The sequence below is a fragment of the Nothoprocta perdicaria genome, unplaced genomic scaffold (genome assembly GCF_003342845.1).
Source record: "Nothoprocta perdicaria isolate Ctin4 unplaced genomic scaffold, notPer1 scaffold_168, whole genome shotgun sequence".
Lineage (NCBI taxonomy): Eukaryota > Metazoa > Chordata > Aves > Tinamiformes > Tinamidae > Nothoprocta > Nothoprocta perdicaria.
The window spans coordinates 1,393,542-1,417,177 of NW_020454849.1; the positions used below are offsets into that span (position 1 = coordinate 1,393,542).

General features: G+C 39.7%; 1 protein-coding gene across 5 annotated transcripts in view; it reads right to left on the reverse strand.

The window, feature by feature from the left end:
* Positions 1 to 23,636, reverse strand: part of TJP2 (tight junction protein 2) — a 62,412-nt gene that overhangs the window by 5,617 nt on the left and 33,159 nt on the right. For 4 of the 5 annotated variants that reach the window (XM_026035817.1, XM_026035818.1, XM_026035815.1 and 1 more), the window contains 18 exons: positions 17,957 to 18,010; positions 15,768 to 15,892; positions 13,846 to 13,948; positions 12,488 to 13,067; positions 10,997 to 11,100; positions 10,696 to 10,849; positions 9,477 to 9,585; positions 9,218 to 9,354; positions 8,683 to 8,749; positions 7,636 to 7,786; positions 6,305 to 6,413; positions 5,330 to 5,540; positions 3,887 to 4,074; positions 2,693 to 2,788; positions 2,501 to 2,580; positions 1,315 to 1,525; positions 792 to 892; positions 155 to 367 (listed from right to left, as the gene is read on the reverse strand). In XM_026035817.1, coding sequence (XP_025891602.1) covers positions 155 to 367; positions 792 to 892; positions 1,315 to 1,525; positions 2,501 to 2,580; positions 2,693 to 2,788; positions 3,887 to 4,074; positions 5,330 to 5,540; positions 6,305 to 6,413; positions 7,636 to 7,786; positions 8,683 to 8,749; positions 9,218 to 9,354; positions 9,477 to 9,585; positions 10,696 to 10,849; positions 10,997 to 11,100; positions 12,488 to 13,067; positions 13,846 to 13,948; positions 15,768 to 15,892; positions 17,957 to 18,001 — 2,784 coding nt within the window. In that variant the 5' untranslated portion in view covers positions 18,002 to 18,010. Of the gene's footprint in view, positions 1 to 154; positions 368 to 791; positions 893 to 1,314; positions 1,526 to 2,500; positions 2,581 to 2,692; positions 2,789 to 3,886; positions 4,075 to 5,329; positions 5,541 to 6,304; positions 6,414 to 7,635; positions 7,787 to 8,682; positions 8,750 to 9,217; positions 9,355 to 9,476; positions 9,586 to 10,695; positions 10,850 to 10,996; positions 11,101 to 12,487; positions 13,068 to 13,845; positions 13,949 to 15,767; positions 15,893 to 17,956; positions 18,011 to 21,608; positions 21,706 to 23,636 lie in introns of those variants that run through there. The other variant, XM_026035819.1, reaches the window with a different exon arrangement.

Sequence of the window (23,636 nt, forward strand, 5' to 3'; positions counted from 1 at the left end):
AAACTCCTGTCAGAGCAAGGTAAGGCTGCAACTAAAATTCAGATAGTTGTCAGCAGCAATTGCAAGAGGCATCTTCCCCTTTTATTTTTAAACCATAGACACAAGGCTTTCTGAAATGCCAAGTGCAGTCTGGCTCAGAATCCAGGCATCTCACCTCCTCGTGATGTACAGGCTCCGAGGATCGGCTAACAGACGAAATCCGTGGTTCATCCAAGGGCTCATCAAGCTCATTGTCAGTATAGGCACCTCCTTCTCCATCTGTATCTTCTAGGTCACTGACCAGTCTGCTGTCACAACTCAAGTAGTCAGCACCCATTGCAGTAAGGTAAGACATGCGATCATCAGCATCATCTTCCATACCATCCAGCTGCAGAGATACAGGCAAGAATTTAGAAAAGAAATTTAGAAAAGAAATTTAGAAAAGAAATTTAGAAAAGAAAAAGTTAAAGGTTAAAGAATTAATAATTAGAGTCTACCTAGGTCTTAATATCATGCTAAAGAACTTAAGCAATGAGCTTGCAGAACTGAAACTCTACTCCAGTATAAAAACAGAAAGTCCTGTAGTCCTTGCCATATTCTCCCCTAGCCACAGCATTACTGATGAAAGCTCCAGAGTACAAYAGAAAGAACAACAACACATCAGTTTTGGTTACCAAGAAAGACATAGAGTAGCTACTTGTCCAAGCTATCCATCACAGACAAAAAAAACACCTTTGAGCAGTTATTACTGGTAGGAGATGATATTCAGACACCTGCACAGTTTAATACATACAAAATGGACTGATTCCTACCTTTCCTTCTGACACCCACACTGTTTCACCTTGCTGCTGCTGAATTGTGTCTTTCAGACTTCCATACCAGCTATCATTAGCTGAGTTCAAATTGATGGTGGCTGTAAAAAGTGAAAGACAAAGTAAACCTATGCAGCAAATGCAATACAATCCTTTTTGCAGTCTCTTTTTTGTTTGTTTTGGTAATGTGATAAAAATCCATTTCATTTAAAGTGCTAACAAAAGCACAGTATTTCTGTTTGTATTGGTTTTTGTTTTTCCTATTCCCAAAGCCTGTTAGATCACTTATTCACCATCTTTTAATGACAATATATTCAGTCCCAGCCTCTCGGACATTAAAACATGGCAGAACATGGAACTTAGAAAAGAAGCAGGGCAGAGATTACTCATGACTGTTGCCTTCACACCCCTTTATTTATATCCTACATATGATTTAATTTACAGGCAGCAAGTTTCAAGACTTATATATTGACATCCACAGTTCTCACAGTGTTCAGCCAGCTGGACACACCTTCTTCCTTACCTGTAAAGAGGTGGGGGCAAGTTTTCTTCAGTTTGTTTGCTTGCTCATAAAGCTTTCTAGAGCTCTTGTTAGACGTGGGACACAGCCTTTGTCTCATGGTTTTCACACCCTGTTTGCTGTCTGGGTTAAAGAAGACTACAATGGGAAACCACTGGGTGTAATTTAGCAGATCCACTGCTTTAGGAGTCACATCCAACAAAGCATGTTTATCCTGTTAACAAGAAAGCTCACATCAGTACTCTTCCTCCAGAAGGCAAGAGAGGGTGATGAGATGCAGASGGAATATGGCAGCCTAGGAAAAATTAGGGTGTTTTCTTCCAAGTAAGGCCATAATGAGTTGGATTTTTTTTCACAGCGATATTCCATTCAGGAAGCACAGCAGGCATTTTCTTTTTTTACTTTCAGATCTAATTTTCTGAATGGCTTTGGTCTGAATGCCCACATTTCTGTATTAATAAAATAGCTCATGTTAATTAAAGTATACCCATTCCTCACCCTTGTCCTTTAAGTAGGAGGTGGAAGTTAAATAACCTCTTTCTGCACGTGTCCTTACCGCAGCTTCCACTGGCACAGTTGTTCTGTGGTGCCATCTGTGAACTTTTGTCTGCACTAATAGCTTGCTTCTGAGCTACCTATTGTGCCAAGACAGATGAGATCCTCCAGCATGTGCTCCAGGGAGTCCTCCTCACTTAACTGAGCTTTTTTTGTTTTGGGAGTTTCTTGATTTTACAGCTATTTACTGATCTCTAAACAGTATTTTTAAAAGCATTTAAGATAATATTTCAGATAATATTAAGATAAAACAGTCACAAGAAAAAAAAAACAGAAACTAACGACAATAAATAAACAAAAAAACTTAGTTATAACAGTCATTCCCCATTCAGTGAATACTGTAATAAAGTGAAAAAAATTAAAACATTAACTTTTTGATGCCACTATGAGCAGGCAGAGCACTGAAAGATGGTAAGAGCTACCATGGCAAATTCAGAAAGTATGCAATAATAAAAACTGTTGTTCAACACATTTCAGAGCAGCCTCATCTTTAAACCACATCTGCTTAGCATAAAAATAAATAGAGGGAATATCTGAGGACATTCCAAGTTTTAGAAGGAAACTAAATAACAATACAATACAATACAATAATATGCATTCAAATGCAAGCAGTTTTCACAGAGCCATACTCTACCTGCTCAATGATTTGCCTCACGGTGTTCAAGCGCACAACTCCAGTCGACCTCTCCGAACCTGCATCTCTGGGTTCTGTCTCTGCAAAGACAACACCTCATCTTACCCAGAGTAGCTGTGAGGATGTGATACTCAAATTACCCATCCTCCCATTGAAAGATACTAAATACRCTGTGTTAAAAAGAGGACTTACTTGCAGTTTGGTACAAGTGAGGCAGGTCATTTGACAACTTCTCCATAGCTACATCTGCAATAGGGCCAAATATCACCACAGGTCTCTTAAAACCAGCTGAAAGAAAAACAGTTAAAGCTGGTGTTATCAGGCTGGTTTTATGCATAGATGTAAAAAGCCCCAATTACCATAATGCTACCCAATGCTGTGGGTAGTTTAAGATATTCAGAAAAAAACCACATTTGACAAAAAATTATTTCCTGGAAGCTTGTACAAGAGCCTATCTGTTTTTCATACAGAAAGCTATCTTTACCAGCASGGAAAAGTGCAAAGGATTTTTTAATTAAGGAAATGGGGAAGGACAGAAAATAGATGAGCCCTCATRCTCCTTTTAATGATGATGGGCTAAAAAGATTCTACATTCTGAAAATATACAGCATATCTTCAGAGTAGTCTTCCCATCCAGCCAAATAGGCTTAAAACTGTGGAATTTGTGTGAATAAAGYTACAAAAGCTTAACTATTTAAGGATGGCCTGCAGAAACAAAAAAAATGTACATTTTGTACTGTCTGTCAAAACAGGTGCAATCACAGCCCTCYCTTAAGTCAACAGGCAAGGCCACTCCATTGCTCAGTCTTTATCCTGGAATTTGGGAGCTCCTTGAAAATACTTATAATTTCTTTTCTTCCACACTACTGACACATGCCTATGCACGGGAAATTATTTTGACCTGCCCAACATGACTAGTACTAAAGCTAATTCAGAAYTACAGAAATGACAGAGAGGATAATGTAATTGGACAGTCTACTGAAGCTACTTGGACTTTATTTTCTCTGAAGATATTGTAAAATTTTGTTTATGAGCAAGCTAATGTCTCATGTATATGAGCGTATTTAGCCTAGGGGAGACTGAAGAAAGCATAAAACCTTTTGTATTTTTCCTTTTTCATTTTAAATTCTGAAGCTAACATATAATTTGAAGGCCAAGGACAGCAATATGTATGCTGCTGAAGTTGTTTAAAATGACCAAAAGCTTTCTTCTAGTTGTTAATAACATCCAGAAATTCACAGCCTAATAAAAACATAATTTCTTTCTGTTGTTCAGATTTAACCCTGAAGCTGAAGGTGTTTGAAAGCATCTACTTAGCCAATCAAACATTTGGGCACTAACACAAAAAGCAATAAACAGACATCAGGTTCTCACCATCTGACTTACCCTCACGCAGCTGAACTCTCTCGTAAGCTGGGAATTTTGTGCTCACAGATGCAAGAGCTGTCAGGTCTTCCCGACTCTTCCTCAGGTTCTTCTTCCCTCCGGATCGCTGGCCGCGTGTTCTCCAGAAGTCTGCCCTGTCACTCGAGCCATCCTTCTGGGCATTCTGAACACTAGCCATCTGCTCAGCCCTGACAGAGAAAACACCAAGTTCATTTGCACAGAGCTAGTCAAAAGCGGGCAGAAAGTCTCCCTCCAAAGTTCCATGAATTCACAACAGGTTAAGTTGGCAGGAAGATAGCCAGGTGACGAGAAAAAAGAAGAGACATCTGAGCAATCCTTGAAACAAAGTCAGCACGATGCCCTGGCTCACCACAGCCCCAAGACTGACAGGCAGGAATCAGTCCAAGCCCTTAAACTGCTAATAAAAGCACAAATAAACCCCAGCTGCATAAACGTGGTGAGAGAGCGCAACTCAGACCTTAGGAACTAAGAACTTGCTCCCATCCTCCTTTCCATTGGGCTTCTTAAGACAAGTCACTGTTGCTTACAAAGAAAGGTCTCTTGAGTCAAATTAGTATAAAAGTGAGGACACAATGCACTAACTAACGCAGTACAGGTGGGAGGMTGGGAGGCTGGCAGGAAATCATTTCAGAAGCATATTTCAGGAACTTGTGTACAATGCAAWTGAGAGATTTTTGTTTAAAGCATGATCTCACTTAAAAGCTACAGTCTAAAAATACCTTTATTAATTTATTTTTGGCTGATGAATTTCAATATGCACTCTTTCAATCTGTTTATCATAAACTTACAGTACCATAAACTTACAGTGAAGTTAATTACAGTAACTTACATTTTTAGTCTTTGACTCTTTTAGTCAGTGCTAATGTATATAAGCAAAAAAAATTTGCTTTTATTTACTGCACATATAACAAAGAAATAAGGACTATGGGAACCAAGAAATGTTAGCATTAAAAAAAAAACAAAAAACCCTCTTAAAATATTTTCCCTAGAGTATACATAAGAGTATACTCTTGGAAATACTAGAAGCTCTCTAAACATTGATCGGCWGAAGACTCATACATAGTAGTGAACTTGCTGGATTTTTTTAAACTGTTTTCAGGAAATAAAGTCCTCCTATCCCATCTTATAGAAGAGGAAACTGGAGCAGCCAGTTGTCAAAGCTGAGCTGATAGCTAAATGAGGAGCTCTGCCTCTGTGTATGCAATTCAGTGCACAGGTAACACCATCTTTGCTCATCCACTCCTTACATAGCGCCAGGTTTCTAAAATCTACAGTTTTACGGGCACAATTGTTTTGAGAGTCATGAAACATCCTGAAGACATTTTTTTCATTCCCATAGGGAGGAAAAAGAAAGAAAATTTATATGAGATAAGAAGCAAGAACTATTCAGAAAAAAAAGCAGAAGATAGGAGGCCAACTTACCTGCTCTTGTTTGGAATGAGACCTTTCTCCAGTTCATTTCCAATTCTCACTGCCAGCCAGTTTCCCAGTTTGCCATCATACAGTGTATCAACTACTCTGAAGATCTCCCCTCTGGTGAATGCTAAGCTCTGTGGTGACTCTTTTTCACACTCAAAATGGCTCCTGATGAAGAATGAATCTCCTCTGCCACAGGCCATGATGTCTCTGTAGACTAAAAGAGGAACTGCTATTTAGTTTTTCTTTTTTTTTTGTCTGTTTGTTTGAAGCCATTTATCTGGATTGCAATGTACATGCTGCTGAACATGATGCATTATTTTGCCCAATTTTAGGCTTAGTTTCTTAAGTAATTTACACTTGAAAGAAAAGGATTAAGCTATCATTCTATCAAAGAGTTTTGAAACTTTTCCCCTTCATTCAAGAGATTCTTGTCAGTACAAGAATATTCTATATTCATATGCAAACAGTTCTTATAGCTGAGGCAGGCAAATGCTTTCATCYGGATGGCCAAAGCAGAGGGCAGCCCTGGTACCTCAGTATTACAGAAGGCTGCATCTTTAAAGAAGAAAGCACAAGGCTTTTGTCTATCCATTCCTCAATGAAACGGTCCTATTGCCAGATAGGATCTGACTGTGAATCCACTGTGACTGCCAAGGCGCAGGAGAGAGGGGATGCAAACATGAGATCTCACGCATCCAAAGGCTGAAGAGTGAAAAGCAGATGTGATAAGCACTAAGCTGCCACTCTTTAGGAATAAGAAATACTGTTTGGTGAATATGAAAATAGTGGAGACATGCTCTGATAAATACACTCCATGAGTACAACTCCACAACCCTTGTGAAGGTTTTATAAACTACTGAAAAAAGAGGGCAATAAAAAAGTTATCAAAAGAGATCATTTGTTGTTTCAGTGACAAAACAGTGACGTTTAGGCTTCATGGCTTCATGGACACATGCATAYTCAGTTCAAAACACCTACCTTCATATTTGCTCTGGGCCAGTATGGTCACTGTTTCACCTTTGGGAATTTCCAGCAGGTACAAAACAGCATCTTCCCGCACAATGCCTCTGAAGTCTTGAGTGTTTACCTGATGTACAAAAAAGTCAATGATAAAAGGAATATCCAAAGACTTTTATGGTATATTGAAAAAGCCTTAATATTTTCTTTTTACTGTGCATTTTTTTCTTAAACTCAAAATAGAAGCTTGTTGCACAAAGAAATATTTTAATCTACCCATTAATAGCATCCTTCTGGAAATGGGTGCTGATATACCCTCTTGGAAGGAGTAAAATACATCTAAATATGGAAAGTGATACAAAGTATGAAAAGATCTATTTGAAGGTATGAATATGGCTATTTCTGCACTTAACAGAGTATTAGCACTGTAGTCCTACCTACTCAACAGTGTCTGCCTCCAAATGTGTAGATGTCACCCTGTTGTTTGTAAAGCTCAGGACAATGTTGTAATCCTGTTTCAGCATCACCATTCTTTCAGATACACACAAGTATATTCAGGCACTCGGTGATGTTCGTCTCTCATTCTCCTGCCAATGCCCATTGTTACTTTCATTGGATAGAGAAGTGGCTGCCACTGCTTATTAGGCAAGTTAAATCCAATAAAATCCAATCTGCTTCCATGCAGCAAGAACAGACAGAAAGAATCAGGTTCTGAAGACCACCAACTTTTCCAAACCCTGTTGAGAATGGTATCTTGGATACAGAAGTAGGGGCTTGAACTAACCTTCACTGTAAATCAGCAGAAATACTTTAAATGGCTTCTAAAGGCCACAAAAATCAAGACTACCACAAGAGAAAATAAATAAAAGAAGGCAAAAGAAGGCAAAAGAAGGCAAAAGAAGGCAAAAGAAGGCAAAAGAAGGCAAAAGAAGGCAAAAGAAGGCAAAACAATCAGTCCTATCTGAATTTTGGGAAAAAAAAAAAAAAAGAAAAGGAACATAAAATGACAAAAAGGGCTAGAGAAAATAATTTGGGAAGCAGAAATAGAAATCAGCTACCCATGCAAATGTAAGAAAGATTAAGAAAATTTAAGATTTAAAGAAAAAGAAAAATATGCTGATTTTAATTTCTACTCCCAGCCTTCCCTCGAGCAAGAGGAACAACATTATAAACTCTAATTTCAGTATGATTCTCCCTACCATACTTACATATATATGTATGTATGTATATACATACTTCAGAACCAACATCTTGACTTTCTAAGAACATATTTTCCCCCTACTTCCATTAAGAAGCAAATAAAAGAATAAAAAAGTGGTTTGAACTTCAGGTACACGTGTTTATACTGGTACCTTAAGAATCTGGTCTCCTTCCTGCAATCCTTCCTCATCAGCTGAAGTGCCTTCTTGAATTCCAGCAATAAATATCCCCACATCATTTCCACCAGCCAGTCGTAGACCTACACTGTCCCCTTTCTTGAATTTCACCATCTTTGTATTAGGACTTCACAATTCAGGAGCAGGAAAAGAAATTCAGGACAGACATTAGCACATGAGAGTGACAGGTCTTCAAAGCAAAAAACCACAACCTTCCCAACAAAATTATCCAATATTCTTTCTCTCAAGAGATGCATTCTATTTCAATACTTCTGTAAGGTAAGAAGACACAATATTTGCATTTTTTTCAGAGGGGACACTGAACTGGAAAGGTAGACTGAGTAATAACAAGATGATCAATCCTGGTTCTCGAGGTCTTCAGACCATATCCTACATATTTATGGGTCTTTTTCAAAGTAGCTGAGTTATAACTAACGTTGCTCATTGTTTTTTCCATATACACTTGAAAACTACCATGTAAATTGAACTTACACATATTTTCTTTGCAATTGAATTAATATGTTTGTCAGACTACAGGAAAAGCCTTCAGGTTCCTTGTAATGAGAAATATGCTCAAGAACACTCTACTGATACAGTGACAATCGTATCTTTCATATTCCAAGGAGGGAGAGATTATTGGACTGGGATCAACTTTTTTTTACTGCCAAAAACGCTGTATGCCTGAGTGACCTTCCAACACAGAGGATAGTACTGATCTGTTAGCCTTTACTCAGTAATACTATAAGCCTATATTATAAATTCTCCTTCACCAAAATAACCACTTGATTAATTTGTGTATCAGTAACAACATATGCAGGGTCCTTCCAGAGAAGATTCGAGAATATAATCCAGTTGAGAGAGAGAAAAAATAATATCAGTAAAAAAGAAGACACATAATCTCTTCTTGGCATTAAACTATGAAAGATATATCACTCATAATGGCCTAGGAAGAAATAAACCAGTCCAATCGTGAACAAACCACAAGTGGTTAGAACACTCCAAGCACAGCAAAATCCTCCTTACCCATATATTGCTTCATCCTCAGGACTGGGCCTAAGAATCGTTCTTGCAGCTGGTTTTGGTTGAGAAACTGCAGGTAAGAAAAGATAACAGCAGATACTAAAGCAAAAGTTTAAAAAAAAATGAAAGGCTGCATTTTTAGTTATCAGATGGTAATTAAATACCTCCATGCCAAAGATAAAAGCAGATTTAAAAGTCTAAGCTTCTCTTTGGCTAGAATTCTACTTAATATCCCTTCTTTTCTCTTAAAAATAGCAAGAGATCCAATGGAGGAACAGACAATTCTTTCAATCAACCCACCCCAGACTGCAGTAAGAGTTTCATTTGGCTGTCTAGGTGAGCAGTTAAGTTCTTGCTGTTATGTTGAAATTCCAGTAAGCAAGAGGCTTCTGGTAATCTCAGGTGCCTTTCTGAGGCACAGAAGACAGATAGACCCCTTTCAGCAGCAGAATGGGGTTAATAATGTGAGACACATGCACATGGCTAGGGGGATATACTCTGTGAAAAATAGCTCTTAAATGAAAGTTTCAACTCTGACCTGGTGCATCATCTTGGTATTTTGGTTCTTTGCTTGTGTCTGCAACTGTGACATTAGTAGTTATGTCACTGGTTGATTTAAATGGTGTAGGCATTGCTCCCATTCTTGACATCCTGCTGGATGGATCATCTTTTGCACTAAAGAAGAAAATTAGTTCAATTAAATGAGAAAGGAATGGTGTATTTTAAGCTGTGTTTGATAGGCTTGCTAAGCTTAGGTCTAGATAATAAGCCAAGGTCCAGAAAAGAACGTTTCTTACCTTGGCTTCTCTTTTAGTTTTTCATTAGATGAATGTGACTCTAGATCAGAGTGATGTAATCTGTCATCTTGAGGGGAGAACGATCGGTTTGACTCTATTTCAGAAATATCTATAAAGAGAGTGAGAACAGAAGAAACGAAGAATTTGTTTGTATAACCAGCAGATCTAATCACCACATTTTTATTTACTATGCTTTCACATATTTATATGCAGAACCTTCAAACCTATTTCCCTTTGAAATAAAAGTGTTGTCATACACACCGCATCTTGGACTCTCACTAAGTAATGCTAACAACCTTTCTGTTTAAGCTCTCACTGGAACTATCCAAAAGAAAATGATCTTCACACTAGATTTTCACATCCTTACACTATTGCTACAGTAATGGAGGGCCAATTTGCACTGAAATAATGAATCATACATATCAATCAGACTTTAAAGCACAACAGGAAAAGCTAACAACTTCCCACTTRCAACCTCTCATCTTAAATCTAGTGAGTGTGTGAGTGTGCAATTAGTTGGTGCATTAGTTCTTCAGGGAGAAAAATAAACAAACAAACAAACAAAAAACAAAATACCCCTCAAATTTAAATGTCTTTTATTTATATCCTTAGATAAAATCAGCAAAAAGTTGCAACAGCATTCTAAAATTAGAGAAAAGGACATCTTGTATCAATTAACGTAACATCCTGATTCCACAAACATCCTGCATCCTTCTAAAAGCAAGATTATGTAGTGAGATCCAGCTGATACCCGGTGAGAGTTCATTCGTATGAAACAGATACTGGAAATGGAAACAAGTTGTCTAGACGGACTTCATTTCCTCTTGTCCTGGCAATTTTCCCCTCCCCATCGAATGCTGTAATGAATGTTAATGTCCTCAGAAGGAGAGAAGAGAACAGTCTATTCCACTCTGTTTTGTAATTCAAGCTTCGTATTAAAGCAACTGAGTTTCCTGTTATGAGAAGTAGGCCACTTTTGTCTGATCAACATTGCTTCTTCCATATCCTCCTCCAAAAATTTTTAATCACATGATCACTGCAAAAYGGTGCATAAATCTTCTTTCACTTAAAAGAAAAGAGCTTGCTTTTATTTTGACTATTATTTAGGTTTAGATTTGTTTTATTCTGTTTTCCCCCAGAGAACCTAACATGATTATACTCTAGCACAATGCTCTATGTTTTAAGTTCCATTTCRCCTTTTATCCACATTAAACCTCACCGTCCATTTCTGAGTCACTGTCATTCAGCGAAGGAATGTTGAGCAGTGTCTGCTTCCTGTCCCTAAGGACAACCAGCTGGAGTTTCCCACGTGACTTCTCAATCAATTTTCGGGCATCAGCTAAAGACATGTTCTCAGTCACTGTACCATTGATCTGGACACATAAAAGCAACAGTGTTACAAGCAAGCAAATAAATTGCACTCAGTTTCAACAGYTACTGCAGTGATAAGCATGACATCTCAGATAGACCATTTTCTAAGGTGACTGCTGTGCTAATCTGACTGTTTAACCAGAACACACCTTGAGAATGATATCCCCTTCGTGGAGGTTGCCATCTTTGGTTGCTAGCCCACTATTGGTCATTTCTTTTATGAAGATCTGACTTCCAAGCCGCAGACCATATTCTGTAATTAGAGAAATAATTCACTATAGTTTAGAAGAGCAAGTAAAGATGCATTTTTAAAAACTATACTGTGTACATGCAGCACACCTCATATACTATTAGAGAAAAACATAACAAAATGAACAGAAAAAAGAAACAGAGACCCAGTAAACTCACTTAACAGGCTAAATCTCCCATTTCTGTGCTGTCACGGTGGTAAGAACAAGTAGTGGTCTGGGAACAGTGAAGGACAGAATATTTGCCTGAACTTGCAAAGGCCAAAGAATGTTTTCATCTAGATGTGCTTATTAAGGCAATGTCTTCTGATCATATTTTGTATGGTAGAGAACAACATGGGGAAGGATGAAAACGTGGGGTTTTTTTCCACCATCTGCTCCATGCTAGCCCTGTTCTATCCGTGTCCCAGTAAGCACCTCAGTTGTTTCAGGCAACAGGAAAAAAAAAAAAGTGGAGTATTTGGATCAGCACCAATATTACTTAAAAAAAAAGGTTAACACTGGTTTTCAAACAAACATGGCCTAGAGCAGCCAAAGAAAAAGAAAATAAACACTGATACCAAAGATCCAACACTTCCAAAATCTCAGCCATTGAGAGAGACTGCAGAAAACCCAGATGGACGGCAATTGTTGTGGACTTACTAGCCACATATAAAACTTCTTAACAAAGCCACCTTAAATTCTCTTTACTACTTTACGCTTATAAAGTAATCTGCATCATCTTAACGAACAGAAGCACTACATGTAGGAGAAGAAAAGGAAGAAAGAGATCCTTGCCAGGGTCAATGAAAAGAGATTTTCTGAATTCAAAGTGGGCAGAAAATCCTTATGGATCAAAACAGAGTGCATTTAAAAGCCCAAGAAGAAAGGGCAGACACATCCCAAAGTTGAATGCTCTCTGCATTTCATGGCACATTAAGGACCCTGCCTCTAGCCTCCACCTGCACATACTCTTTAACAGTCAGCAAGGGCAGGCACTTCAGCTGTGGCTTTTTTGGTATTCCTTACATGTATCCTGAAGTGTTCAGAATCAAACAATACCTGAAGGCAAGAAGCCATTCCAGTGTAACAAAATTAAGCCCACTACAGAATCACTATCCCACAGAACCATGATCAGCTCTGGGTTTTCCACCAGAAACAGAAGGATAGGYACAAAGAAATGGAGCGTTCAAGGACAGAGCAGCTCAGAAGCAGTGAAATCCTATAGATGAACAGAGTTCTTTGTTCACATTTAAGGCCATGTAGAAAGCACCCAAACATGACCAGGGAAAACAAATGAAGGACTTTAGTTACCAGGTAGGTAGCTGTAAAAGCAGTGAATATCCAGYTCCCCTCCATGCTCCCACCAGAATAACATATGCTGTATCACAAAATCAGTGCTGTCACACCTACCTTCATTATGTTTGCCTTTTGTTAGCAGAACGCTGATGGGTCCCTCCTGATCCTGAGCTCCCAGGTATTCATGCGGGTGCCGTGCTTCCGGGGATGGGCTTCGGGAATAAAGCTTGTCCCGGCTCCGGCTCCTCACTTCCCGCCTGTACCTGGCATCCGCGTGGGACCCGTGACCGTAGCGGGGCGGGCTGTAGTCCCCTCGGTGGTCCYGTTCGTAGCCGCCGTCCCTGTCGATGCTCCTGCCCCTGCTCTGGTCTCTTCTGTACTCGCGGTCCAGGCTCCTGTCGATGCTCCTGCCGCGACTCCCGTCTCGGCTGTAGCTGCACTCCCTGCTGTGGTCTCTGCTGCGGTTGCGCCCTCTGTCCTGCTCAGCCCTGTAGCTCTGGTCCAGGTTGTTCCCCCAGCTTTGGCTGCGCCCGCCGTTCCCGCTGTGCCAGCTCCTGTCGCTGTAGCCGCTCCGAGCGCTTCTGCCGTCAAACTCTGCGGGATCATCCATCACATCCAAAGCTCTGTCCTCGTAGTCAAGCGAGGGGCTTCTCCTCAAAGGGGCAGCCGGGACCTTGCGTGGCCTTTTCACTACCTGTCCAATGCAACAGGAAACAAACAAAAATAAAAATAACCACTTGAATGTGAAATGCAATCTTCACATTTCCAATGGAAGGGCAGAKACCCAAATCCCAAGTCACTTCACAGCTGCACTTCTTACAATGTAAACTAAAAGGTTTACAGGACAACCGGTAAAGGGGATTATTAAAGATTGCAGAAGAAACTTGAAATCATTGGAAGGATAAGGAGGAGAAGGATATTACCAACCAGATCAGCAACAGCACACTATTACAACAGTTTGCTGCAACAGATGGAGTAACAAATGCAGGTTTTCCTGGTTTAAGGAAAGTTTTGGGGAGTATGTCAGCCCCTCTTCCCAGGCTTTACTCGCCTCCCAAAGTTCTGTATGCCTCCTAATTGAGGAAAGCCAATCTAAGCAACAAATTCTTGGACCAGTTCTGGTCCTGTAACTTATCATCTGTTTCATGGAACTTTTCTTTTGTTTCCAACTGCAGTTCACTCTTGGTTAATTTAAAAGTTGGGGACAATTTTTTTTTTTTTCCAGAAAATAATTTTCTGATACTATCACTTAATTGTCAGTTGCTTCTGTGTTAAAACAAAACAAAAACAAAAAACAACCAAACAAAAACCCTGCAGGTCTTCACTCATCATTTATTTAGTTTGTATGTTCTGTTGGGAAAAGACTTGCAGTGCCTTATGCAATAACAGTACACTTCACAGAAGAAAACCACAGCCTCAATTAGTTATGAATATACCACATCAGACAGCAAATGCATTTGTAATTTACTTACAATGGTGGCCACTTTTCCACTTTTTCTAAGCTGTTGGACTGCAAAAGAATGTTGAACATTTTCCATGGGGGTCCCGTTAACAATGACCACTCGGTCATTTTCTCTGAAAAAATGGAGGGGAAAAAAGATTTTAGGAGAGTCTTACTGAAAGTACATTTCTTAGGAGAGTCTTCCTGAAAGCACATTTCTTTGCACATCACAGGGAAGCACTGAAATGGCACACTTTTCTGAAAGAGTGGTGTTTGGGCCACATCTGCTCTGGAAGACAGTTGATCAAAAAAATGTTGCTTTTCACCAAGTCTGCCCGTCCCTAAAACACAGGCCAGAAGAGGCTGCGGGCTCCTCACTTCAGGTCTCCTGCATGTTAAGTGACCTCCATCATCCCAGGAGACAGCCCCATATCACATGCTTAGCACGTGCTCAATTAAAAACTGTTACTACCAATAAGGTATCTTACACCAGTAAGCTCAAAAATGGCAAGGGATTTAAAGAATAAACAAACAACAAGTGCCAGTTTTGTTACTGGTTTATTCCAGTGATTACTCAGTTATTAACCTTACAGTGAAAGCATTAGTTTGAATTTAAATTTGCCTGGCTTCAGCAGGCAATCGCCCCCTGCCTTGCCTTTTTTTTTCTGCTAGATAAAAGAACTCTTTAGTATCCGTTATCTTCTCTTCACTGTAGTCAAGTCGCCTCACAATCTTCTTATTTAAAAAGAAGATTACATGCTTTAAGTCTCTCTCTGTAAGGCATTTTCTCTAACTCCTGAGTAATTTTGGGGCCTCCTTTCGTACCTCTCCAGACACTTTTACTGAATGACTTTGCCACAGGACAGCACACTATATACCACTATCAGTTTCATCTGGGCTTTATATAGAGATAAAAAATAACTTTACTCCTGGTTCATACATCCAAAAATGGCACTAAACTTAACACTACAGCACTACACTAAGTGCTCATATTGACTTATGGTCTATCCTAAACAGCTGTTCAAGGACTGAAGGATTGTAAAAAATACTCATATTCATAAATCAATTCCTAATCAAAGATGATTATTTCACAGTATTGATCAAAGATGTGCTGCTATTTAGATAAACATTTTATTTCTGTGTTTGAGAATTGTCTGTCCCCAGCAGTTCCAAATACCCCTTTAACTAGTACTTCATTACTACTCCCCATGTCAGCTTCTTCATTACCTCACCAAAAACTAGTATCTGGCAAATGGCTAAAAATACTTCTTTTGTTTGTTTGTTTTACTGCATAGCATTAGGATTCTTCCAAATCATTTTTGACATTCCAGGTCAAGGGATAAAAACCTGATCAGCTGTTGGCTAAAAATTAACCATTCCAGTTAACAGACTTAAAATACTCATCCATGACAGATGTAGCCTAAAATAGAGGTGGTATCAGAAGGACCATAGAAGCACTTAATTTCCAACCTTGTTTATTTCAAATATAAAATAAGCATTTAGCAACAACTTTTGCTTCTCTTTCCTTGACCGGATCCTGACACCTTAGGAGTAAAAACCAGTAATTCCTTGGACTATGTGCCTGACTTAAGTAAATCTCTTGAAAACTAAAGACTGACCACCTGTTTCCTGTGGGTGGAACAAGGAAAATGGTTAGAGATGACAATGTTTCTACTGTTTCTTTAGAAGAAATACAAGCTTAAAAGAGACATAATTGACTGTGGAAGCTTATTGATACTGCTGAAATTAAAGTCACTATAAAATAGCAAAAAACCCCCCAACCTATCTCCATGTATGTTTTCATTTCGAACAGGCACTTAGGTCTTAAAAGTAGCAGAAAATTCTGAGGGGGGTAAATCAGTGGGGACTCTATCAAGTTGTTTGAAGATTTTATGTATGCTACAACTGCAGCCCTCAAAATACGTTGCACAAGAGAAACGAGAAGTTGCTTACTGGAGTAGCCCGTCTGCCGGACCACCCGGGAGCACATCTGAAATGACGATAGATGTTTCACCATTCTCAAAATGGGGGTTATCTCTGCCACCAGAAACTGCAATCCCAAATCCTCGTTTTGAATCCTTTAATAAGAAAAAAAAAAAACAATAAGATTAATTTCCATTCACAGGTGTTCTGGTAGGGAGAAAGAATCAGAGTAACAGAAATGTTCCAGAGATGGCACTCTAGTTATAATTATTTGGGGAAAAAAAAAAAAAAGACAGCTGTGTGCAGAGCTCCAGAAATACATTACGTCTATAGATTTAAAAAAGAAAGGAGTTTTATAAATCATGCAACCAGAAGATATATGCTGCTGTCCTCAAACCTCAAGCAGCTGATGGTTAACAATTTCAGAAGGGACTCACTAACTCGGTCTACATTGTGCCCCGCCATCCCTTTGGTTATTCACACCAAATCAACTGTTGAATAGATGGTTCTACCTYGTGGGTGACGCTTGAGACACTGGAGCAGTTCTTCTAGAATCTCAGGTTCATTATAATTGCTATCCACTTTATAATCACTACTTACTCCCCAAACATACTTATACAAAAACTCCAGCTAATTACCAAAAGCAAGCAGTGAGCTTGTGGAAGGTCTATAATTATCCTCACTCACAAGTGAGTATTTTCACTAAGTAACCGATGTTAAACCTGTCTTCACAGAAATGTCGGATACCTCAAATCCTTATGCTTGGCGTTCATAAAATCAGGGAATAGAGGAAGAGGGTGGGACGGAAAAATGTTTCTAATGTTGTGGCTACCGCTGATATGTTAGCACAACTGAACTGCAGACAAGGTAGTGTGAACATATTTAGCTAAAAAAGCAGGTTTAATACTATCATTGACTTCATGCAGCCAGTTCCACGTCCTACAGATGAAACTTTAAAACTACATTTAAAGAAAGTACTTTTAACACAGTGACACAGACACAAACACTGCAGTGCTACCTGCACTCTCACAGTGGTGCTTCTTGCCCAGCTCCCACTCACCACGTGTATCCCATAACCTGCTCGTCTGCATTCCACTAAAATCAACACTGTGCGGTTATTTCTCTGGGTAGGGAAAAGCAACACAGTTACTTGAAACAGTGTCCCACTTGCTAAGCCTTAGTTATACAGGAGGGAGACGGATTCTTCAAGCCTCAAGCTAATGTTTTCTAGCTTCAAGCTTGAAAGAGCTTCTTGTCTTCAAGCTTCTTGTCTTGTCTTCAAGCTTCTTGTCTTCAAGCTTCAAACTAATGTTTTCAAGCTAATGTCTTCTAGCTTCAAGCTAATGTTTTTTTTAAAAAAAAACTTTATTTGTCCACAGACATAACTTGTCCATATTATATGTCTAACTCCCCTTTGCCACTCTGGTAGTGCAGGTCTGCCAGTGAGGTAAGCCGTAGTGCTCACATTACAGGTGCACATCACAGTACAAAATATTCAAGATTAGGAAAATTAGGAAATAACAAGAACTAATGACTATTTCTGCAATCCTTCTATTGCCTGACTCTAATCTTAAAAAAACATCTTTCTCAACAATTCAGCACACAAAAAGGGTTGTGTACGAAAACTGACTGTTCCACATTTGGTCACCACCTTGAAAGCAACAGATCCACCTCAGCTTCCCTTAGATCAAGTGCTAAAAGTAGCAGATGTATTTTATACAATGGTTGCAGATGTATTTTATAAATAATGATGACAGTAATTTCCTAGTAGATTCCAGATTCCACATTGGTAGATGAGAGAGTATAACAAAAAAAAAAAAAAAATAATAATCAGCAGAAACATGTTCAGTAATGATTATAAAGCTCTGATATTAATCAAAACCTCATAACAGAGCCATCTGCTTTGTCATTAAGGTTATTCAATGCTGAATTTAGTTACACAGCTAGTACACACTGTATTAGGCTGTCATTACAAAGACCAAACAGTAGCAAATATAGCATATAAATGATTAAGTTAATTTATGCTAACACTGAAGAGCCAYGCAGCTGTATGAGCAACTAGCAATTAAGCTTTAAAATGAACCACATATCTGATTTGGACAGTTTACTAATCATATTTTAGACTCAAAGTTGCTAATTACATCCTTTGGAAAACATACTTAAGACTAAAATATTCCGTGCTTGAATATTTTAAAACTAAAAATATAACAGGCACTCACCTTTTGTAAGGTCACAGTGTACTGTTCCCATATCAGCTCTTCCATGCCTGGGGCCTGTTACACACAAAAGCCAATTAGCAAGACAGAAAGCACACAACTATTCAATCTAAAACATGAGATATTACACCAAAACACAGACATAAAAATAATACATATAATAATCTAATCATTTGGTAGTCAGAATAAAATGTAGGTACTTCAGTTAATAATGTTCCTTAAAAAGGGTGAGAAAAATACTAACCATTTCTAGGGTAGTAGCACCCTTAGAATTTCACTAATTGGAAGTTCAGTTCAGCCCCATTTTCAGGAAAAGCCTCATTCAGTAAAAGCATTCCAGTGAGACTGCATTAGCATTATATAGCCCTGACTCAAATGAAAGCCTCCCCTTCCCAATGCACACCGAATTMAGTAGTTAAGCCTCAAGTCTTCAAAACCAAAGAGCTTTTGCATCTTTTCCATTACGTTCACATGAATCCAACAAAATATTAAATCCACTCTGGACMACATTACTCAGTATTTAGATTCCCTTGAACAAAATTGATTTTATAGAAAACAACAGTGTGCATAACACGTTCAGATGCATTTCTCTTTCTCASAAAGTCACTCTCTTTACACGGAGAGTTTCACCTTTCTGGGTAGAAAACTAATCCTGAACTGACCAGTTTATCTTAATATATCCTGAAATCTTTCCAATCTCACAGCTTAAAATATAATACACAATAATCACCCAGCTGTGGTCAATCACACAGTACACAGCCACCCTTGAGCATTTGGCCTACAAAAAGGGGAAAAAAATGAACTGTGATATCTGATACTGTACAAACATCTCAAGATGGGAAGCACCCATTTACAGAAGGATAAAAACCACACATTGTGTGGGTACATGGGGGCCACACTCAAACCACGGGTTTATTTAACTGCCAGAAGTGGGTTTCTTTCCCACTTTAACTGCTAAAAGTGGGAAAGTTAAGAGTTTGCACAATAAAAGCCAYAGAACCACAGATGGGCTTTTCAAAGGGATAAGCAGCAACAACAGATAGGGAAGCAGCAGGCAGGAGTGTTGTCTTGTATTTTGAAGCACCCCTGTTTTTCCAAGCAAAACAAGTATTTTCTGGCTGTTCACAACCACCAGGCAAGCTGTTGTTGCTGTTTCTTGCATGMAAAGTACTCTGTGACATACACTTGACCCTCATGGACTCTGGGCATCCCAAAAGGAATTGCACATACATTTTCCACTGCAGAGTCACCAAAACAAAAAAAGAAACAAAACCCAAAGTGAGAGTCCTGCTTAGCACTCCTAAGTGAATACCCGGGGTATTCGGCATACTGATGGGGAAACCTATAGCACAGAAACTCACCAACACATTGATACTGCTCTTTTCCCGTGCAGAAATATGCTTCTTGAGCCAGTTAAAAAATGAGTTTTAACAGGTCGGAGAAGAAGTAGTTACTGAAATTAACACAAGCAAGTAGTTGTAAAGGTTTGTAACATTTTTTAGACGGGATGTAAATGGGTAACATTTGTAATTGTTATTAAAATACAGATATCTTGGGTCAGTGAATTACTCTGTTGTAGTGCTGCTACTCGCCCAGTGCTAGTGAGATATATAACTGTTCACCCGGGTGTGAAGCACCTCACCACGCTTGTGTGATCAGGGGATCCCTGCTAAATAAAACACTTTCCCCTTCGCTATATGTTTTCTTTGGGCCACAGCACACAGTGATGCGGTGGCAAATAAAAGTGACTAAGCTTGCTTGTCTGTCATGTACAGTTTACCTACTGCTGACCCCTGGCTGTACCATCACTGTCCTACTTTCCTTCATGATATTTTTAAGCTTTGCAGAAAACCAGTCTGTGCAGAAGGGCCTCGGTGTCATTGCGGTTCCAGTTGATGGCACGGAGCAGGGCTTCGGAAAAGGAAGAAAGGCTCCAAACGGTGGGCAGAGCGAGAGGACAAGCGCCTGGTCTCAAACTGTGACATAAAATGAGACCGAGGGAGGCACTACCGATAAAGACACTGTGTGTGGATCTATGATGCAGAACAATGAAGCTAGCAGAGATTTCCTTCTAGAAAGACGGGCATCCCATGAAGAATGGCGAGTGAAACCTTGTGCATGATGAGGCACCCCCGTGCAGCAAAGCACCGCATCTTAAACTAACAAAGCGGAGCTTATTTTGCTCTGAGGGGTAAGTTGTGTTCCACCAGATCACAAAAATAAGAAGCTGAAAGAAAACACTGCCTGAAGACACTGCAACAGAGTCATGCAAGATGCTGAACCTACAGCATCACCTCAGCTTTGCCCAGGTCCCTGCAGCACCAGCGACTGCCTCAGGCACCTCCGRCCCAAATCTGAGTTTATTTTTAACTTGTTATTAGTGAATATTCAATAAAAGCTAATCAAATATTTCCACTTTAAACTCCTAAACACTGGTTAAAGTAATGCATTTTTAGAAACTGCTTCTTAGGGAAGCTGCTTCCCAGTCCATGCATGCTATATTAGCAAATGAAAGCACACTGTGTGCTTGCAAAGCTCATTTTCTACAACCAGGGCAAAAGAGACTTTCCTGCCACACTGGTRGAATTATGCAGGCTATGTAACACAGTTCAGGGAGCTGAACGGTCACCTTGGTAGCCCATAAGGCACWAAACACATCTGTACTCCCTTAAATCTCCAAGTAATAATCTCTTTAACATTATAAAATGTACTGCTGCTTGCCACCGCTGAGATACTAACCCATTCTGACAGATTAACGGGGAGGAGAAGATTGAGGGGGAGGGAGAGACTACAAATGTTATAAACCACTGTGTGAAGACTTGAGCAAAACTAAAATTAAAGCCTCCACCACAGTAAATAATATCCTGCCATAACAGCACTCCAGAGCTCATACCATGCCTTTCCTCCACATGCATCAAGTGATGGATTACAAAGAGCCTCGCTCACGCCTGCCAGTTTCCTCACGCTGCATCCGCAGGGAAGCACAGAGGGATCCTGAGCATTCTGCACATCCCTGGCAGGACCACAACAGCTGAAGGGGAAAACCAGAACACCGGGAATGGAGAGGCAGGCAACACGGTTAGGAAACCACAGCCAGTTGCTAAGAGCAAACATTTGCATGCCTACCTGTGTTATATGCCGATAGCAGCCCAGCTGCAGTAAACGCAAATTACCTGCAATTAGCCAGTCTAAATTCATCGATGACAAAAGTCAGTCCACCCTAATTAAACACCGTAGTTGCAATATGCTTCAGTCTGACTAATGCACATATACAAAAATGAGGGGTGCTTTTTGTGTACCCAAAATAGACTTTTAATAGGGTCTCTGGCAGAAAACGACTCAGGCCCTGCAGTCATTTCTGCGTTAGGAAGAGGCAGCTGTTGCAACTCCCACTGACAGTCATGAAGACATTTATGCAATTACTTGCTACTGGGAGATATCCGAGTTCATCCGCACTAAAACACATAAAAACAAAATCAGACAGCCTGCCACAAGCTGCAACAGTGAGTTAGAGAGAAGGAGACACATTTATATACATACCTATAGATGCACACACACACACACACACACACACACACACACACAAACACACACAGAACAAGACAGTGGGGGGAACAGCATGACTTGGAGCAAGAGGCAACAAAAAGCAACTCACATGTCCTTTTAAAATCCTCAACTTTTTCACTGCATGTGACCACATTCTCTGCAGAGCTTGAGCTGTCTTCATTGTTGCCAGATATAATCTGTTAGGGAATGCTGAACATCCCAGTCTTTTCATCTGTTTCCACCACTCAACACGGTTATGTAATTCTAATACAATAGTGTCCTACATACTCAAATAAATCCTGCTGTCAGTTTCACACAGGAACACATGAAAACCACAGTCAAGAAATCTGTGAATAGTTAAACTAACTCTCACTTTAAGACATAGCAGAAAAAAAAAACCAGAATAACCCTAAATAATAATAAAAATAAAAAGGTGTTGGAAACAGATTAATATGCAGCAAGTTATTCTTATTCCAAGCACATATTGGTCTCCCTGCCACCAGGAACCTATCTGAAACTCTAAAGAACAAAAGGGTTCAGATGCAAACTGAAGATTATTTGAAAATTCATGTTCTAATGATAATACTTACCAGTAAAACTCATCACTTGACTCCATTATTGTATTTTATGCTACAGTCTGGCAACTTCTATCAAATTTTAACAATTCAACTGCTGAATCCAGGAAATTCTTACACAGAAGTAACTGTACACATATAAGTAGTTCCTTTAACTACATGTGAAAAATTATGTACAAATGCTTGCAAAACTTGGCCTTGGTTCCATACATAACAACACAACAGCTGCAAAGACCAGTACTCCCTAAGCCCTCAAATATTTGATAAGATATCCATAACAGCGACAATATTTAATAAGATATCCATAACAGCGACAAGTTTATCACATAGCCATACAGATGACTCTACAGGAAAATGTGTCGAGTTATCATTCCCATTCACACGCACCACAAATGCTGCAAACTTTAAGACCTAATCAAAATTTTCCCCAGACTTTATATAAGCAAACTTCATCAAGAGCTTAAAACATCAAACAGGTAAGAACATACACCACGTTCTGCACATGWTGCTAAGCAGAGAAACTACCTGCAGATTTCTTTTTTTTTCTTTTAATTTACAAAGAAAAACAGATTTTTTTTCAGATTTTTGCTGAACAGACTGAACATAGGGCCTTTGCTTTAACCGTGACCATGAGACCTCTCGTTTTTCTCTGCAGTAGCCATGAGAAACAGGGAGAAGCCACTGGTGTGAGTGCTGGAGCTCAGAACAGTCACATTCACAGTTTCTGAAGAGGCTGGGGGTTATTTTGGCCAAGCAGGAGGAAGCAAAAGCAAAAGCAAGGACACATTTTAGGCCTGTGCCCTTGCCGTGGCTCCCCCATTCTCTCCCCTCCCTAAGCTTCAGTAACAATCCAAACCAGAGAAACATGACAAAAAACAAACTGTGATGGCACTGACAGCAAAAGTGGTGACTCCCTGTCCATGAGCTTAAGTGCCTGGAACAGCAGGGACTCCTCTTCCTTGGTTTTTGCCTGGGGGGATTGACTCCACCAGAACTCAAAATCAGCCAGCACAGAGCTGAGGAAGTCTGGGAATGTTACTGCAAACGGGAGTTTCCTTGCACAGTTGGGAGAGCATCTCCTGAACTGATGGGTTAAYGGGAGGGTGAAAGCTCTTGGATTTGGAGATTGGGATTGTTGTCCATGATATCTGCTTTCGAGGATACAGCACTGCCTTTTGACCCTTTCCCTGTCCTCTTTGCAACAATAACTTCCAATCTGAGATGACAAACGCAATTCCTCTGAAACTTCAAATGTGACAATTGAGATTTATTTTGTATCTATTGTCTCCAAATATTTTAGTTTGAACCTCTTTCTGGAAGAAGGAAAAAAAAAAAGAACAGTAAACCCTGGGAAGCGAGAATCACACATSACACCTTCAGTAGTAACGCAGCCAGACAGCGATATATTTGTGAATGATGTGGTGAAAAGCTTAAGAACCAGCCGTGACGATCTGCGGCTAGAACTGGGACGGGGAGAAGAGGAGCGGAGCTTCCCCTGCTGAAAGGGCCAGAGCTGCAGGAGGAGAGCGCCCGCCTGCCCACCCGCCGGCCTAGGAAACAAC